A 20,229-nucleotide genomic window follows, 5' to 3' on the forward strand; every position below is an offset into this window, starting at 1 on the left:
TGAATAAAATTATTTATTAATACAATTGATAAATTATTTATTAAATTTATTTGTATTTAAATCAGATGTCAGACTAACCACTCACGCCGCCCACGGTAACCAATACAGTAATCGGATAGTAACGTTACAATTCTGCCTAAATAATACCGCTGGCTCGCTCTCTCTTCTGACATGTCATTAATTTTGTATCGCCCGTGGTTTAAACTTGTTGACTTATTTGAAATTTAAATAATTTTAATTTTCCTTCTATTATGGTCTTATAGTATTATATATTTTTATAAAAATAATATTATTTAATTTTAAAAAAAATATATATATTAATATCTTTTTCGAAAGGAAATCATATCTATCAAATTGTAATATATTTTATTTATCATATCTTTATTATTAACACTATAATCTTGTTATTTTATAAAATCAAATATTTATAATCTCGATACACAATATTGACAACGGTAATATATTAAATACATCTTAAAAGTATCGCCTCCTCAGAAGTCTTGTCGATTTAAGTCTTGTCGATTCTATGATCAATAAATTAAATGATTTAATTAATTTTAAAAAAATATTAATTTATTTAAAATTGTTAGATTTAAATAATCTCATGTTATGAAGATATTATTAGCATGTTTTTGGAAAATATATCTCTTAATTATAATATATATTATATATGTATCTATCTATATATAATATACATATATCACACCATTCTTCTCGGTTATCATCTTCAAGATTTTACATTCATAGTATTCTCGCATATATATATATCCAATTCAAGTGCAGAAGAAAGGTATCAGTTTCTTTCTCTGTTTAAAGAAATTGCGGATTAGGATTTACGATATCAGAGCTTAAATCACGAATGTTAGATTCATTGACCAGGTGAGTCCATCATCCATCTTATGTCATCTGATTCTCTGCTTTAAAACAATGAATATAGTTTTGAATTGTACTTGATTTATCGTTATTGACCCCTTTGCTATCTGCTATGAGTACTTGATGTATATACTTTTGAGTAATGGAATCTCATTCGACTTACTTTTCTTTATCTGAGATCAAAATTTCCGTTTCATTTGTTTTTTACTGCTCCTGATTTGAAAATGCTGAACCCTAGTTTTTCTTCCAGCTGATCAATCATCAACCGTTTGACATTCTTGTTTTATCATGCAAAGCTGTTTCAGTTTTGTTTTCGGAAGATAAACAGTCTTCCAAAATCTAACTTTTAATTGATGATGTTGTTATGATATAGTTTTCCTTAAGATTGTAAATCTAGGTTGTTTGAAATCTGTAACCTAGTTTAGCATAAATGAACAGTTTCGATTTGATTTCATTCTTTCAAACTTTATCACATGTTGGTTAACTAACCCCTGTTATTTCTATTCCATTTCAGATTACTACAGTGAGAATCAACAGTTGAATCATGACGCCAGATCCTTTGGAGAAACAGACTATTCAAAATGGGCTTCCCCTTGTGAAGGAAATGGAAGCTGTAGAGTATTTTGATGATGTGATTAGTTCATCAGATGTAGAGCGTAAACCAAGAGGAAGAGGTCGAGGAAGAGGAAGAGGTAGACCTCGAGGTCGAGGAAGAGGTGCGAAGAGAAAGATTTCTGAGAGTGGTCGGAAGAAGAAAAATGATGAGATGGAGGACTCTGATTATAGTCCAGGACCGGGTCATAGAGGGCATAGGCCTTTAAGAAAGAGAGGAAGGCCAAGGAAAATAATAGAATCTGAAACTAGCAGAACATCATTGACTGAAGATGTCAATGACAGTACTTTTAGTTTAGTATCAGAACACAGATCTAAGATTCCAGTGAAGAGAGGTGTTTTCGCTAAGTGTGATGGAAACATGGATGCATGCGTGGAATTACAATCTTCCAGTTCACAAGCTAACAGAAGGTCTACAAGATGCCGCGATTTGTTGGGTAATAAGAAATCAGGTTTGGATGTTTTTTATATTGGTGAATGGATTGATGATGAAGACGCTGAATGGATGGAAGATGAAGAGGTTGATGATGAGTATTTTATCCAAGAGAAAAAAGAGAGTAGTGAAATGAATAAACGATTGAGGCTTCCTAGGGAAACTGAGATGGATTCTGAGATCTTAACAAATCAATTGGAGCAGAATCAGAAGGTTAGAGATGACAACATTTTTCTGTTTTGATTATAGTACATACTTGACTAATTTCTAATGTTAAATTTCTTTCTTTCAAGCAGAAAACTGAAAAGAAGGATATAATGTGTCATCAGTGCAAGAGGTTTGATAGAAAACTCGTTATTCCTTGCACAAACTGTGAGCAAATTATGTATTGCACTTATTGTGTCAAAAAATGGTATATCCCTTATTCAAGTTGTTATGTTTTCCTCGCTTGATATTCGTAGATCTACCCAAGTATTTACTGAGAATCATTTTTTTGAAAAGGTACCGGGATTTGAATGAAATAGATGTTTCCGAGCGATGTCCAGTTTGCAGGGGAAACTGTAATTGCAACTTTTGTTTGCAGTCAAGTGGTCTAATTCAGGTTTTTAGCTGTTTTCTTCACTGAAATATACACTTGTTCTATTAATTTTCTACTAGTAGTTAAAATAGTTCTAACTTTCAGACTTCAAAGAGGGATCTCAGTCGTGAGGAGAAGATCCACCATCTTCATTACTTGATCAAGTTGCTCATTCCACATCTTAAACAAATTAATGAAGAACAGAATTTGGAGATAGAGATAGAGTCCATAATTCAAGGTAATTTCTTTCTTTCAAAGATTTTCTTGAATTTAAAAGATATTTTTTCTTACCAACACATTTTCTTACAGAGGTGTCACCAGCTTCTGTTAATATACAGAAGACTTCTTGCCGAAATGATGAGCGTATCTTCTGGTAAGTAATGTTTCTTTTTATACAGATCCAGTTCATTAAGAATTTCAATAATCCATTGTTTTTTTTATGAAACAGCAATAATTGTTCAACTTCAATTGTTGACCTTCATCGAAGTTGCCTCAGTTGTTCGTATGAGCTTTGCATAACCTGTTGTCTTGAGATTCGGAAAGGAGTGAGATTTGGAGTTGATCAAAGAATATCAGATCAATACAAAGATAGAGGTCCAGATTACTTTCACGGAGGAGATCCAATACCAGAAGATATTTCTGGTTTGAAGACTTTAGAGGAACATATAGGAGAATCATTTACTAAATGGACTGCAAATGATGATATGAGTATTAGTTGTGCTCCAAAGGCGTTGGGTGGATGTGAGGACACTTGTGCGCTGAAACTGAAACACATTCTTCCAAAATACTGGATTTTGGATCTAATAACTAAAGCAAGTGACATACTAAGGAATTATGAAGCAGATGCTCTTAGTCATCATATTGGAGATGCCAACGAGCAAATGAAAGACGTAGAAGGAGATGAAGATAACCATTTGTATTGCTTGGACTCGGTTGATACCCTAAAGAGGGAAAGTCTAGTACAATTCCAGAAGCGTTGGACTAAAGGTGAACCTGTAATTGTTCGCAAAGTTCTTAATGAGACAAATGGGTTAAGCTGGGAGCCAATGGTTATGTGGCGTGCACTTTGTGAAAGTTTGGACCCAAAAATGTCTTCAACTATGACTGAAGTGAAGGCTATTGATTGTCTAGCTGGTTGCGAGGTTGGTATAAACTATTTGTTTGTCATTTTAATTGTTAAAACCGAAGTTTATTCTTTTTTAATATAAGTTTGTAAATGGTATTTACATTTAGGTGAAGATAAATACCCGCAAATTTTTTGATGGTTACTTAAGTGGTAGAAGGTATGATAACCTTTGGCCTGAAATGCTGAAGCTTAAAGATTGGCCTCCCTCCGATAAATTTGAAAATTTACTGCCCCGTCACTGTGACGAATTCATTCGTGCCTTGCCCTTCCAAGAATATGCAGATCCTAGGGCTGGATTTCTTAATATTGCTGTAAAATTGCCTTCCGATATCCTAAAGCCAGATTTGGGTCCAAAAACGTATATTGCTTATGGCATTGTTGAGGAACTTGGAAGAGGCGATTCTGTCACCAAGCTTCATCTCGATATGTCAGATGCAGTAAGATTTAACTTTAATATTATTCTTTTAATTATTTTTTTATTAATGTATTATTTATATAAATCAATTTGTTTTCATTGGTATAGGTGAATATATTAACACATAATGCTGACATGAAGGTGGATGATGAGCAACAAGCTGCCATTGACACATTAAAGAAGATACATCTGGCTCAAGATTACAAGGAGGGATGTATAATAGCCCAAGACATGAATCATGTAACACTCAAGGCTAAGGAAGTTGACACGAAAGAAAGAGGAGGTGCTTTGTGGGATATCTTTAGAAGGGAAGATGTTCCGAGATTAGAGCAATATCTTAAAAAACACTATAGAGAATTCAGACACATTTTCTCTAATCCGGTAGATCACGTTGTTCACTCCATTCATGATCAATCGTTCTACTTGACCATGGATCACAAGCAAAAACTTAAAGAAGAATATGGTTAGTATGTTTGGAAAATTTCATTTATTTACCGTTCAAACATTAAACATACGATGACACAACATTTCTTTTATTGTCAGGTGTAGAACCATGGACTTTTGAACAAAGACTTGGAGAGGCAGTATTTATTCCAGCTGGTTGCGCCCATCAAGTTAGGAATTTGAAAGTAAGTTATCTCCACCTCTAATTTACATCACTAATTTATTATGTATTCTTTTAATTGTAAAAACGTAATCATATTCTTCTAACTGCAGTCATGCACAAAGGTCGCTGTAGACTTTGTTTCTCCGGAGAATATTAGTGAATGTCTTCGGTTGGCCGCGGAATTTAGACACCTGCCAAAGGACCATAAAGCAAAAGAGGATAAATTAGAGGTACTTTTTTTCCCCTTCATATGAAAACTTTATTCAACCTGATTTATTAAAGATATTTCTAAAATTAACTTTTTTTTTTAATATTTACAGATAAAGAAAATGATTATTTATGCAATGGATAAAGCAATTAAAGATTTTGAAGAGTTGACATCCTAGGAAGAATAAGTTGACTGTTGTTGTGTTATAGAAATTTACTAGAGATTTTGATTTCTTTAGTTTTTTTCTGTAATAATGTTTTGAATCTTGTTTTGACTATTAAGTTCTTAGACATGGTTTTTTGTTAGCCAGTGGGGCTTCTTTTAATCTTAATTTTTTTTCTCTTTAATGTTTTTGCTTAATTAGTAAAATAATAGAAACTTAATTAGTTGTATATTAAAGAACAAACTGATTAACTGTAAATATAATGCTGTGAAAGATTGGGATATTCCTGATATTCAGCAATTTAGAATACAATCTGTATATATTAGGTATAGAAATAAAGTAATATATTAATGAGAAATATTCTAAAAAGTGAAACTATAAGTAGTTGTTGGTTTTGATCTTGTTCTTAGTTTTTACTATTTAAGTTGGTAAAAAGTATCTAAAATTAATTAATTATTATATAAAATTGAGAATATAATAATAGAATTCTAAATTGCTGAAAATCAAGGAAATCATCTTTTATTTTAGTTGACTTGACTAGCTTGATTTTTTTTTTTTTTTTTTAAAAGTTCTACATGAAAAAAAATAATTACACGAGTCTTTTAAGTAAGCCGTTCAATCATTACATGAAAAAAAAACTTACCATCTTATTTCATTTACTAGTGGATTTTTATTTTAAAAAAATTGTTTGATAAAAAAATTATTATTATTTAAAATTTTAATTAATTGAATGATTAAACTTAATTTATATTATTATTAAAGTTTACTTAATAATAATTAAACTAATATATAATTTTTTAATAATATTCTAATTTTATAAAAAATATTTGATAAAAAAAAAATGAGTAATTTATATATGTAAGAAAAAAAAATTAAGTTAGAGTTAATCATAGTTCTAAGCCCCATACAAAAATTGTTTTCAACTCGATTATAAGTCTCTCATTTCTCTCGAATTTCGAGTGAAATGAGAAACTAAAATTGTAAGCGCGACTATAATACAATTATAATTATTAATTTAGACTAATTTTGACTTTTTTAGAGTCACCACGTATTTTAAAGATTTTAGTTTGGTGGTTGATCGGTTACATATGAAAAATAGTCCAATGAGCATTTAAAAAATATTATTTTATATTTTATTTATTTATTATATCATAAAATATTTATCTAATGATGAATTCAAGTATAAACTTGTGTTTAATTTGGTATCAATATGTTATTAAAAACACGTCTACGTTTTTGTCATGTATTCAAAATTTAAAATAACGAAAAAAATGCAAATACCTGTAAACTACGGGATGAAACTCGAAAATGATTTAATATATCAAACCAAAACCTCTGGCTCCAAAATTCGAAAATCTAAAACTTCAATAAGTCCAACAATGCCGATTTTGATTTTCAGGCCGCTCTTTCTCTCTAGCTTCGGGTCTCCCCACCAAAATGACCCCTAGACATGTTAAAGCCCAATTAAGATATTGAGCTCAAATATATTGTCTGCTCTCACAAGGAAGAACATATATGTAATATTTGTATAAATATTACACAAATATTACCTATGTCCCTCCTACTTGAGAAAGAACAGAAAAACATGCAACATATGGGAGCAGAAGACTTCACCCAGGGCACTACAAAAAAAAATAACAATTATTTAACTGATATATTTTTTAATTTAATACCATTCAATCTATTTAAATATTGTACAATTTTAAACTTTATTGAAATTAGTTCGAAATTTAAAAATAGAGTTCTGATACAAGTTTATTTTAATCTAAATATGAGTATATTATATATATAAATTATCAAAAAATATAATTTATAATATATTAAACAATAGTATTGAAAAACATAAATAAATAAGAAATTCAAAAAATTATCTAAAATAATATTGTTCATTTTGACAAAAACAACATGCCATGGTAAAAACATAAACATAAATATTGTAGGCAACCCACACCCACACAAAATGTCACGATACGAATGAGCTATGTCAACCATATGCCCAACTTTAAGTAGGAATAGGGGTGATGGTGAATCGGGTTGGATGAATTTTTTGAATAAATTTAATTTCGACTCTACTACATCAGTAGAGTATTCAACAAGGACTTGTTTGTTTTGGTTATTTAAATAATAAAATCCAAAAAACATCAACTCACTCGTTCCATCGTTCATCACATCAATCAATTTATTAATTAAAATACTAAAATACCCTTTATTTTAAAATTTTATTTTATCATTATATATTAATACCATCATTTTATAAGAAAATATGCATTTTCTCAAAATCAACACCTTTTAAATAACCAATCTTTTGGAAAACCCTTATTGGAATAAGACTAAGACTTTAGGCCCTATCCTATATTCGAAAGTGGAGTGACAATGGAGAGAATGAGAGAAAAAATGACGTGATATCACCTTATTGGTTTAAAAAAGGAAAAAGTGTGAGAAAAGAGAGAAATTTTATTATTTTTTCAGTCAATCAGATTGCGTCACGTCATTCCCTCTTCTTCACATATCAAATATTGAGTTGGTTCGATATCTGGCAATGAGCTTGTACAAGAATATGTGGAGCTCAACAATTATTTAGATATTTGACAATGAGCTTGTACAAGAATATGTAGAGCTCACATGTCAGGAAGCATGGTCCCGCTTAAACTCCAAACGTTTCTAGATAGTATCGTGACATTTTGGTCTCTTAAGTCGACTCTTATCACTTAGCTACCTTAATTAATATATTATGAGTTTGAATCAAATTAGTTCATACTGAATACACTATATATTCAATTATACTACGTCATTTGGATTCAATCAAGATCCTACCCCATATTCAATCCTATAAGGCTAACTGAACATTTTCGATTTAGATTAGATTGATAAACAATTGAACGGTTGGTATTGATTTATATGTTCACCTTAACAATGTTTAATTAATATGTTGCACATGAGATAACGATCGCAGAAGGAGATGACCGATAAAAAAAAATTGATTGTTGTGCCATATAATAGATCTGGAATTTAACATAATAGATTCGTAGTTTTTAATTTTTAGGTTTGAGTATATAAAATAATATGAGTTTGATGAGAGAGATAAATAGATATGAAAGGAGAAACTTGTGAGAAATTAAGGTTTGAATTTGGTTAGATTATCAAACTATGGAGTACAATTGTAAAAGATTTCTTCATATATGCGGATCACAGCACATTAATAGTTGTTTTTGGGTTCAAATTAAATATGTATAACGGTTTGAATCGGTGTAGAGATTATTCATATGAGACAAAATTGTTAATACCTAAATCAAAAATCACTTATAAATCATGAAATCGTAAATGATAAAATCACCTTGTAAGGGGGAGAAGGCACAACGAACGAGGCAATAACTAGTTTGTTTATTTTGACACCATCTTCCTGCAAATTATTATTGTTTTGGGGTTCAAAATCCCCTATTTATAGAAAAGTGTTTATGAGCTAGGTCACCGAAATCCTCATGGGCTTGGTCCCTAAAGCCCAACAACTTCTCTAGAAGATAGGCGCAATATATGGTAATTGTTGATTGGCTAAGTCAAATTTGAATAGGATGAGAAAATTTGGAAAAAAGAATTTGAGAGAAAATTACGTAATAATATAATTTGATTGGTTGAAAAAATTTTTATTCTCTCTTTTCCTCCCAACTTTTTATTATAAGTGATGTCACATCATTCCCATCCCAAATTCTCTATTTATCATTTCTCATATAATTTCACTCTCTCTCCCTCTAATATAGCATGACTAGGTCGTAATATTAATGATACTTTAAATTTAATATATTTTATGTTTAATATTATTTATATAAATAAATTAATATAATAAAGATATTATCACAATATTTAATATTTTAATAATATATTATTATATTATAATATCTTAACAACCTACTCAAAATATTTAGATAACTTGGAGTTGAAAACAAGATTTTGAAAGATTGATTATTTTTTAAGTCTGATAAACTCGTGAGTATTGTAATTTATTCAACGATGAGATGTCATTATGTTGACTACATAACCAACGAAGAACATAAAAGATGAATATTAACTATTAGTGTGAAGCAATGTTAATTTTCAGAATCAAGTGGAAAGACTTGTGATTGAGTAATGTTTCTGAATGTGAGAACAAGAATTGAAAAAACGTGATAGATCCTATGGGGTCATCTCCTAGTCTTATTAACCGATACAATAGCTTCATACATCTTAGAAAATAGTCCTTAAACTATTGATATAATAACATAAATAGAAATAACTTTATAACTAAACCTGTTTTACCCTATTCAACAAGTTATCTAATATAACTTATTACAATTCTTACATGGTCATTCCATGTGTACATACTCAATCAAAACATAGGCATTCCAATGATTAGAATCTAAGACTTTGGTCTTGTGTGTAGACATGTTTAGGAGGAATCCATCTTTGAATTTATCTCGAACAATATGCCAATCAATCTCCAAATGTTTTGTTCTCCCATGGAAGATTGAATTTTTAGTGATGTGTATAGCAAATATATTATCACACCACAAGTTAATCGACAAATGGACAGTTTGTTGGAGATAGTTTAGAAATATATGAAATCCATAGCAGTTCACATACCGTGGAACAAAGACTTCTGTATTCTGCTTCAGCGCTTGATCTTGAATCGGTCGCTTGATTTTTTGTTTTCTAAGAAATGAGTGAAATTCCCTAGTTTGATGCATAATCATGTAAGGGACCACCTGCTTATAGCATAATTTCCCCGATCTGTATTTGAAAAGGCCTCCAAACACAGGTTATTATTGAAAGAGTAAAAAAGGCCTAATGATGGTGAACCTTTAAGGTATCGAAGCACTCCAAGGATTGCATGCCAATGAATAATGTTTGACTCATTCATGAATTGACTGAGTTGTTGTACATTGTATGTCAAATCAGATCTAGTAAAATTCAGATATATAAGATGTCCAACTAACTGTCTATAAAATTCTTAGGATCTTTCAACAACTCATACCATTTTTCTTAAAGTTTTAAGACCTTTAATCATTTGAGTCTTTTCTGGTTTATAATACATCAGTCCCTTCCTTTTAAAATATATCAAGAATATATTTCCTTTGATTCACAAATAACCCTCTATCAGCCTTAATAATCTCAAGACCAAAAAAGAATTTAGTTTCTTTGAGATCTTTAATTGAAAATTTATTATCAATGAAAGTCTTAACATTCTCAATATCATTTAAACCATTTCCACACATTAATATATCATCTACATACATCAATAAGACAATAATTCATTTAACAATGTGCATGATAAAAAGACAATGATCATTTTGAGATTGTTTAAAACCAAATTCAATTAATCGGTTTGTACATTCAAAATTCCACTATCTTGAAATTTGTTTCAAGCCATAAAGACTCTTAACAAGTTTACAAACTTTTCCCTTTTCTAATGATTTATAACCATCTCAAGGATTCATATACATATCTTCATTAATATGTCCATTAAGAAAAGCAAAGTCTAACTATTACTGTTTTAACAATGGGTACAAACACATCATGATAATCAATCCCCTCTTTTTGACTAAAACCCTTAGCAACAAGTCTAGCCTTTAGTTTGTTAAGTGAACCATCTTGATTGAGTTTAGTTTTATAAACCCATTTTGACACAATTGTTTTTCCCTTCTAGAAGATCAACAATCACCCAAGTTCCATTTTTATCAAGAGATTTCAATCCATCATTCATTGTAGTTTGCCAAACATGTTGTTTGTTAGCTTCTGCATAAGATTTAGGCTCATCAATACATGTTATGTTCATAAAAAATATTTTTATTTATTTTGTATAAATGATTAATAAATGGGGAAGTATTAGGAGGGAAATTAGACTTAGAAATATGCATGATGTAATCTTCACCCCATCTTGGTTGTTCCGAGAATCTTCGCTAGTTGAACCGCGTTTAGTAGACTCCCTGTGGAGCTCATCCCCTTCATCAGTTGTTTAATCGGAATACTATTACCTAGGTTCCTAAACTTGGAATGTCATAACTCTCTCACTTTTCCTAACTATATTAAGTTCATCATTTTCTAAATTTTCAATAAGACTATCTGTGTTGAAATCACCTCCTAAATTTGAACAATCTATTTCAGAAAAATGATTCTCAATCTCATTTGTATCATGAAATATTGAAGTTTCATCTTTTTCTATCATTGTTTTGTTTTAAAAAATTGGATAATCTTGTTTTTTTTTATTGTTTTTGAATTCATCATACTTTCAGTTTCATCCTCATAAAACTGTGTATTATCATACAAAAGATATATAATTCAAATTTCAGGTTGATTTGTATCTTTTGAAAAAAGGAAATATTTTTTATAAAAAATAACATCTCTTAAAGAAAATGATAGATAAAACCTTTCTCAAATTTTTCGCAAAATTTTTCAAAGTCTTTTCCAAAATATTATTCAAAACAACAAACTCTTTAAACGATCACCGGACGCATGGTTTTGAATATTTTAAATAAAATAATCAAAAAGGGAGAAATTGTTAGATAAAATTGACCGGTTAATAAGAACTTAACAAAACAAATTTATTGTGCAAGAACGGTCAAAAATTCCAACCGGCCAAGAAATCATGCCGGATAGAAGAAGCAAAATCCAAAACCTAAAGCTATCCGGTTGAACTGAACAACCTGCAAACATACCTGAAGCTATCCGGTTGAACTGAACAACCTACAAATATACCTGAAGCTATTCGGTTGAACTGAATAACCTGCAAACATACCTGAAGTTATCCGGTTGAACTGAACAACCTGCAAACATACCTGAAGCTATCCGGTTGAACTAAACAACCTGCAAACATACCTGAAGCTATCCGATTGAACTGAACAACCTGCAAACATACCTGAAGCTATCCGGTTGAACTGAACAACCTGCAAACATACCTGAAGCTATCCGTTTGAACTGAACAACCTGCAAAATATACTTGAAGCTATCCGGTTGAACTGAACAAACTACAAACATACCTGAAGCTAGCCGGTTGAACTGAACAACCTGTTAACATGATCACTTGGAATGAAGTATTCAATCCAAATCCAAAGAACAAACCCAACGAGAAGATCATTTAAAGAAAGAAGTCAAAGATATCAAATAGAGAACAGTTTACAAATTGGTGCAAATAAACACTTTGGGTATATGCCTGAAGAAAAGTTACCATTCTGGTATAAGTCAAAGGAGCAACCTCCCAGGTGCAGGCAACTGTCCAACCGACAGTTGCCATAATCAAGAAAAGACAAATCAAGCCGGTCTACTCCATGCATTGGAAGCTTAAACCGCATTTAATGCTATGCTAATCCCCTGCTCAACCAATCAGATTCAAGGATTACCCTGAAGGTATCCGTTGAAGAAATGTGACCGTTGGCACATTTCACCTATAAAAGGAGAAATTGAAGAAGCAAGAAAAGACACAGACAAGAGAGAGAACAAGCTAAAAACTACAAAGTGATCAAAACCACTATCTCTCTAAGATTCAAAGCTTAAGTGTGTGTGTTTGTGAGGTGTATTACAATTATTGTGAGAATTGTAAGAGTGATTATCGAGCAGTAAATAAGACTCGATCGTGTATTGTGTTTGTGTATTCCTTAGTGAATATCGTTCTCGTGGTTTGAGAAGAAGGGGTGACGTAGGAGTGTTATCTCCGAACATCCATAAAAACTTGTCTCGTGCTTTACTTTCTGCCGGTTCCATTTTCTAACCGACTCATATCTTTCTAACCGACTCATATTATTCTAACCGCCTCACTAATCCTCAACCGAGATTCTCCAAACCTCATCTCTATCCATCTTGTGTGTGTGTTGCTTCAACCTGAAACAAACCACTTCCGCACTTGAACTCGGTTCAAGGGTTTGTGACAACTTGTGTAGTATTGAAACCAGGTGTTGATTCTTAACCGAATTAACGCCAACCGTTGAGTGTTGTTAGAGAGTTTTATTCGGTCGGACCCCGGTCCGCCATCGCCGATCTAGATCCTAACAATTGGTATCAGAGCAGTCAGTTTCAATACTCAAAAAACACGGAGCATGCAAGCATGACTTTCACGGCTAAGAAAGAATCTGAGGTATTTGATCTCTCCTTTGATGATTTTATCAGAGATGATTTAATTGCTGCACTCAATGACATGGTCATTAAGTACATAAAACTGTCAAAATCTTTTAATCAAACTATTTCAAAAAGCAAGTCTAATAGTTCAAGTTGTTCATCTCAAATCAAAGAGGTTGATGCTTCAATAAGTGAGATCTCATCTAAGAATGAGAAGCTCAAGGAAAAAATTACAAGCTGTAATGATATAACTTCAAAGGATGAGATGATTTATGTAAAGCCAACTTCAAGCTGGCTGAAACCTGAGAGAAGGACATCCAGTTTGTATGGCAAATAAAAACTTGACCGAAAGTCAAGAGATGTTTACCGAAAATCATCCTTTAAAGTTAAATCATCAGCAGATAGATATACTATACATACACACAACAGGAAGTCCATCAAAATAATCAAAGTATGGATTCCTAAGGGACTAATAAGTCACGGACCCAAAGAAAAATGGGGACCAGATTTTCTATTGTCTATGAATATAGGTAAATCAAGACAAAAGCTTGGAAGAGACAACATTGCATCCGGACAGTCGGCTGCTGACAGACACATCACATGAAGGGAACAAGCATGAAGTGACTAACATCCTCACAAAGCCACTTCTCGAATCTAAGTTTTCTTCTCTTAGAAATATTTTAGAATTTTTAGATTACAAAAATTTTCATACAAAATTCTTCTTCAAATAATGTTCTCCTTAAACCAAACTGTTTTTTCAAAAACCGGCCAAACAAATATAAGCTTTTTAAAACCGGTCAAACAAACATAAGATTTTTAAACCAGCCAAACAAACATAAGCTTTTTAAAACCGGCCAAACAAACATAAGCTTTTTAAAACCGGCCAAACAAACATAAGTTTTTTAAAACCGGCCAAACAAACATAAGATTTTTAAACCGGCCAAACAAACATAAGATTTTTAAACCGGCCAAACAAACAACCGGCCAAACAAACATAATATTTTTAAACCGGCCAAACACACATAAGATTTTTAAACCGACCAAACAAACATAAGATTCTTAAACCGGCCTACTTCTTACTTCTTGCATTGTTTTGAATATTTTAAATAAAATAATCAAAAAAGGAGAAATTGATAGATAAAACTTTTCTTAAATTTTTCGCAAAATTTTTGGCAAAAATTTTCAAAGTCTTTTCCAAAATATTCTTCAAAACAACAAACTCTTTAAACGACCACTAGACGCATGGTTTTGAATATTTTAAATAAAATAATCAAAAAGGGAGAAATTGTTAGATAACATTGACCGGTTAATAAGAACTTAACAAAACAAATTTATTGTACAAAACTGTCAAGAATTCCAACCGGCCAAGAAATCATACCGGATAGAAGAAGCAAAATCATAAACCTGAAGCTATCCGGTTGAACTAAACAACCTGCAAACATACCTGAAACTATCCGGTTGAACTAAATAACCTGCAAACATACCTGAAGCTATCCAGTTGAACTGAACAACCTGCAAACATACCTGAAGCTATACGGTTGAACTGAACAACCTGCAAACATACCTGAAGCTATCCGGTTGAACTAAACAACCTACAAACATACCTGAAGCTATCCGGTTGAACTGAACAACCTGCAAACATACCTGAAGCTATCCGGTTGAACTGAACAACCTGCAAACATGCCTGAAGCTATCCAGTTGAACTGAACAACCTGCAAACATACCTGAAACTATCCGGTTGAACTGAACAACCTGGAAACATACATAAAGCTATCCGGTTGAACTGAACAACCTGTTAACATGATCAGTTGGAATGAAGTTTTCAATCCAAATCCAAAGAACAAACACAATGAGAAGATCATTTAAAGAAAGAAGTCAAAGATATCAAATAGAGAACAATTTACAAATTGGTGCAAATAAACACTTTGGGTATATGCAGAAGATGACATCAAAGGATCAGGCTGTGACATTGCCATATTCATACAAGTCTGATGATATGCTGTAGGTTGTAGAAGATCGCTTGAAGAAAAGTTACCATTCTGGTATAAGTCAAAGGAGCAACCTCACAGGTGCAGACAACTGTCCAACCAACACTTTCCATAATCAAGCAAAGACAAATCAAGCCGGTCTACTCCATGCCTTGGAAGCTTAAACCGCATTTAATGCTATGCTAATCCTCTGCTCAACCAATCAGATTCAAGGATTACCCTAAAGGTATCCGTTAAAGAAATGTGACCGTTGGCACATTTCACCTATAAAAGGAGAAGCTGAAGAAGCAAGAAAAGATACAGACAAGAGAGAGAGAACAAGCTAAAAACTACAAAGTGATCAAAGTCATTATCTCTCTAAGATTCAAAGCTTAAGTGTGTGTGTTTGTGAGGTGTATTACAATTACTGTGAGAATTGTAAGAGTGATTATCGAGTAATAAATAAGACTCGATCGTGTATTGTGTTTGTGTATTCCTTAGTGAATATCCTTCTCGTGGTATGAGAAGAAGGGGTGGTGATGTAGGAGTGTTATCTCCGAACATCCATAAAAACCTGTCTCGTGCTTTACTTTCTGCCGGTTCTATTTTCTAACCAACACATATCTTTCCAACCGACTTATATTATTCTAACCGTCTCATTAATCCTCAACCGACATTCTCCAAACCTCATGTTTATCCATCCTGTGTGTGTGTTGCTTCAATCTGAAATAAACCACTTCCGCACTTGAACTCGGTTCAAGGGTTTGTGACAGCTTGTGTAGTATTGAAACCAGGTGTTGATTCTTAACCGAATTAACGCCAACCGTTGAGTGTTGTCAGAGAGTTTTATTCGGCCGGACCCCAGTCCGCCATTGCCGATCTATATCCTAACAGAAAAATTTCATCTTTTTATAGATCACAAACCCTATATCCTTTATGATCATTTTGATAGCCTAAGAAAATGCATTTTATACCTCTAACATCAAACTTAGACATGTTTGGTTGATTATTTGAACAGTAGCATAGACATCTAAAAGTTCTAGCATTATCAAGATTTGTTTTTTCACCTTAAAAAATTTCTAAAGAACATTTCCATTTAAGAACTATTGTGGGCAGCCTTTTAATCAGGTGAGTTGTCATAAGAATGGCAAAAGACCAAGAATTTAATGGAAGACATGCCTAAAACATAAGAGACCTAACAATTTCAAGAAGATGTCTATGTTTTATCTTAACTATCCCATTTTGTTGAGGTGTGTAGACACATGTCTTTTGATGAAGAATACCTAAAGATTTAAACAAGTTCATCATTCAATGTTAACAAATTCAAAGCCATTATCTATTCTAAATGTTTTAACAGTGGTATTATAATGATTTTTAACCAGTCCACAAAAATATTGAAGTGTTGAACATACAAGATTTTACTCTTTAAAAGAAATATCATATCTATTAAAATCATCAACCAAAGTCAACATATATGGACAATTAATATATGAATCTTTTTGTATGGACCCCATACATCAGCATGAACTAATTCAAAATTAGATTTACTTTTTGTATTACTGTTGTCAAAAGATAAATGATGCATCTTAGATTTATTACAAACATCACACAGTTTAAAATCAAGAACAATTTTAGGAAAAAATGTTTTATTACTTTATTAGATGGATGTCCCATTCTAACCTGAATTATTCCAGAATCAATAATTAAATTACAAGTAGAACTATCAATATAATTATTTCTATCATCAATGATATTGTCAGTTTTTAATAAGTATAAATTGTTATGTAAAATTTTCTTTGCTAAGATTTCATCACATTTAAGGTCTTGCAACAAACAACATTTGTTATTACAAATACATTTTATTCTTTTTTATTTCAAAATTTGTGAAACAAAGATCAAATTATAGTTGTAGTCGGGAACATAAAAAGCATCAAAAAAATATGATTTCTTTTGTTAATTCAACTACTCTAGTATAATTTACCAAAATATTTGTACCATTTGGTAAATAGAGATTGATTTAACCATTTTTATTAATTTGGAAATAAGAGTTTTATCACAACAAACATGATTGCTGGCTCTTATATTAATAATTCAAAAATGGTTTTTGATTTGAGTTTAAAATTGTGTGATTTTCACAATCAATTTTGTGTTAGAATATGTTAAAGACAAACATGCACTTTACTTGTTGGAAGAAGTTCCAGCTTTTAAAGATCTAATATCACTGATTTTCTGAAATCACTTCATCAAATTAGTCAATGTTTTCATGGTTTTTGCAATCAATATTACTTGATATCTTTGTTCTTGATTTTCCTTTTTTTCTTCAAGATCAAAGGGTGCTGCTGCCATGTTACTGAACTTCTTTCATTTCTGATCACCCTTGTTTCATTTCCACCAATTAGGGAATCCAACAATTTGAAACAACCATCTCTTAAGTGTTCCTTCATTCCATAGTGAGTACATTGTAGTGAGTTCTTGAATGCATTTCCTTTACCTTTCCTTGAATCATTATATGTCTTATTTCTTGCAAAAAGATATTGTCGAATCTTTATTTTGTTTCATGATTAACATCACTAATTACCCTCTGTCCTTGAACGGATAATAATGCCGAATATGCCCGATTAATATCAAGTGCAAGATCAGAAACAAGAATCCGATTATGAATGTTTTCATATGATTCATTTAAGTCTGTAAGAAACTGAGAGAGCCTTCTTTTTATGTCATCCTCCTCCTCCTCAATTATATCAGAAACTTGGCAGCATTTGTTAACCCAGATCTTACAGTCGCATCTTGGAAACGAGTTAATACAACGATACTCATCCCACAATTTATTCATAGTAGAAAAATATTTTTTAAGAAGAGAATCACCTTACTTTGGTGAGTTTATGTTTTTCTGTAATTGGAATGAATTTTGTTCATTCTTGACTTGATATTGTTTTTTAAGTTTCTCCCATAGCTCCATGGTGGTCTTAGTATGAACAAAATCCTCCTTAATTTTTGCACGTAGTGAGTTTAGAATCCATGAGCGAACAAGTGAATCTGTTTTGTTTCATTTGTATCGATCATTATTGTTATTTGGACAAGAAATTGAGTCATCGATAAACCCTTGTTTAGACTTAGAAATAAGCGCAATTCAATACTTCTACTCCAACTAAGATAGTTTTACCTTGTAAAAAGTACAGTCACAAGTGCATACTTGGTTGATCGTTGCTTCCCACATAAATAAATTATTCTTCCAATTTCTTGGCTCGATTTCTTTCCTTTTTCTTTCGCTTTAGTTTTCGTTTTTCCTTTGAATAACATTTCTTCTTCTTATTGTGTTTCTTGTTATCTTCCTTTATCTTGCCTAATAAATTTTCTTTTGGATCTTGATCTTTGCCCATTTGTAGATGTTGAGTGACTTCTTCTTCCGAATCCATCGTAGTATCTGAAGAACTAGATGAAGACCTGGACGAAGAATTAGAAGAAGAAGAAACTTCATCCTGCTAAGATACCATGTTAATTTTCAAAATCAAGTGGAAAAACTTGTGATTGAGTAATGATTTTGAATGTGAGAACAAGAATTGAAAAAACATAATGAATCCTACGGGACCATCTACCGATCTTATTATCTGATATAATAGCTTCATACATCTTATAAATTAGTCCTTAATCTATTGATATAATAACATAAATAGAAATAACTTTATAACTAAAATTATTTTACCCTATTCAACAAGTTATCTAATATAACTTATTACAATTCTTACATGGGCATTCCCATGTGTACAGACTAAATCAAAACATAAGCATTCCTATGTGAACATAATTTATATTTATATTAATAAGCAATAACTTATTAGACTACTGGGTAGCCTTATGGGTAGATCCGCCCTTGGACATAGACTACTATGGTGAAACAACCACCGAATAAGAACTCCGAGATTATGAGCTAAATAAAATAAAAATAAAAATATCAAAAATATTTTGTAGAGCCATACACTAAGACTATCCACAGCAGGGTATCAATTTTTTTCATTTAATACCCTGCCACGTCAGCTTAACACCTATTTTAACACCCACTTTTTAGCATATCCTATAGTAGAGTGTTATTCAAGGTATCAAAATTACATTTTCACTTTCTCTCACTTCCACATCATTTATACATAATTTCATTTTTTTTAACCATGGGTAATTCATCATGTTTTGGTTCGAAGGTTGTATATTTGGGTTTTGAGCTTGATTTGAGAAATAATTTGGAAAGAAGTTGTAGTTTTGTGAAGGATCCATGAAAGAGTTTGAAGATTTCAAAAGAAAGGTGATACAAACAAGGATGATAATATGGTGGAAAATTTCAGAAATTTTTTGGTGTCCAAATGACACAAACCAAGTCTCTATTTATAGATCTCGAAAAATAAAAATAATGATAAATATATATATTTTTGATCAATTATTATGCAAAAGTTTATTTAAAAAAGAAAACAAAAACAAAAAAGTAACCACCAGCGCTGCCACTTGGCACGCTGTGATTGGGCCACATCAAATTTGATCCCGTATCAAAATTTGATACCCATATTTTAACACTTAATTTTGATACTCTGCTGCACCATTTGATATTATTTTAACACTCATTTGATACCTTATTTGACACCCTGCTGTGGATAGTCTAATAACTATAATAACTATTGGGAGAGAAAATGAAATATTATGATTTGTGTTTAAGAAAAAAATGTGATTCTAGTACCATAATAGAATATGGAGATAATATATTAAATGATATTTTATATTTAATTTATAAATATTACCTTATTCAAATAAAGAAATAAATATAATAATAATATGTTAGAAATCGCAGGTGACGAAGAAGAATGGGAAGGAGAGAAGAGTCGATATTAGAGAGAAAGTGGTAAGGGAACGAGAGAAGGTAGAAGGGGGCTAGGGTTTGTGGGAATGGAAGAAGAGGAAGAGAAATGCGCGTTGTCTTTTAAAAAAAATGATTTTTTCTACCGTGACAACCACGTGGAGAGTCGCTCCCTATATCATTACTTTATAAATATATATATATATATATGAGTTTGATATTTTTTTATTAATTTTGAATTCAAATATGTTTATAATTAATTGTGATTTATTTAAATTTGTTTTGTATACTTTAAATTTTTTACTTTTATGCATATTTTTTTTTACGTTAGA

General features: G+C 31.4%; 1 protein-coding gene and 1 long non-coding RNA gene across 2 annotated transcripts; one reads left to right on the plus strand and one right to left on the minus strand.

Moving 5' to 3' along the window:
- The first annotated feature begins 724 nt into the window (after window positions 1-724).
- Window positions 725-5,175, plus strand: LOC124924461 (lysine-specific demethylase JMJ25-like). Its single transcript, XM_047464520.1, has 12 exons — window positions 725-879; window positions 1,388-2,131; window positions 2,215-2,330; window positions 2,420-2,519; window positions 2,601-2,733; window positions 2,805-2,868; window positions 2,944-3,637; window positions 3,729-4,058; window positions 4,145-4,499; window positions 4,580-4,665; window positions 4,754-4,873; window positions 4,964-5,175. Exons 2-12 carry the CDS (start codon window positions 1,418-1,420, stop codon window positions 5,027-5,029), a joined length of 2,778 nt encoding a protein of 925 aa, XP_047320476.1. The 5' UTR covers window positions 725-879; window positions 1,388-1,417; the 3' UTR covers window positions 5,030-5,175.
- On the minus strand, window positions 4,467-8,484 carry LOC124924534. The gene is made up of 4 exons (XR_007098300.1): window positions 8,349-8,484; window positions 6,565-6,636; window positions 6,296-6,458; window positions 4,467-4,834 (listed from the first exon to the last, which is right to left on the minus strand). It is a non-coding gene; the product is annotated as an uncharacterized LOC124924534 (long non-coding RNA).
- Between the last annotated feature and the right edge of the window lie 11,745 nt (window positions 8,485-20,229).

Source organism: Impatiens glandulifera, chromosome 1, assembly GCF_907164915.1.
Source record: "Impatiens glandulifera chromosome 1, dImpGla2.1, whole genome shotgun sequence".
Taxonomy (NCBI): Eukaryota; Viridiplantae; Streptophyta; class Magnoliopsida; order Ericales; family Balsaminaceae; genus Impatiens; species Impatiens glandulifera.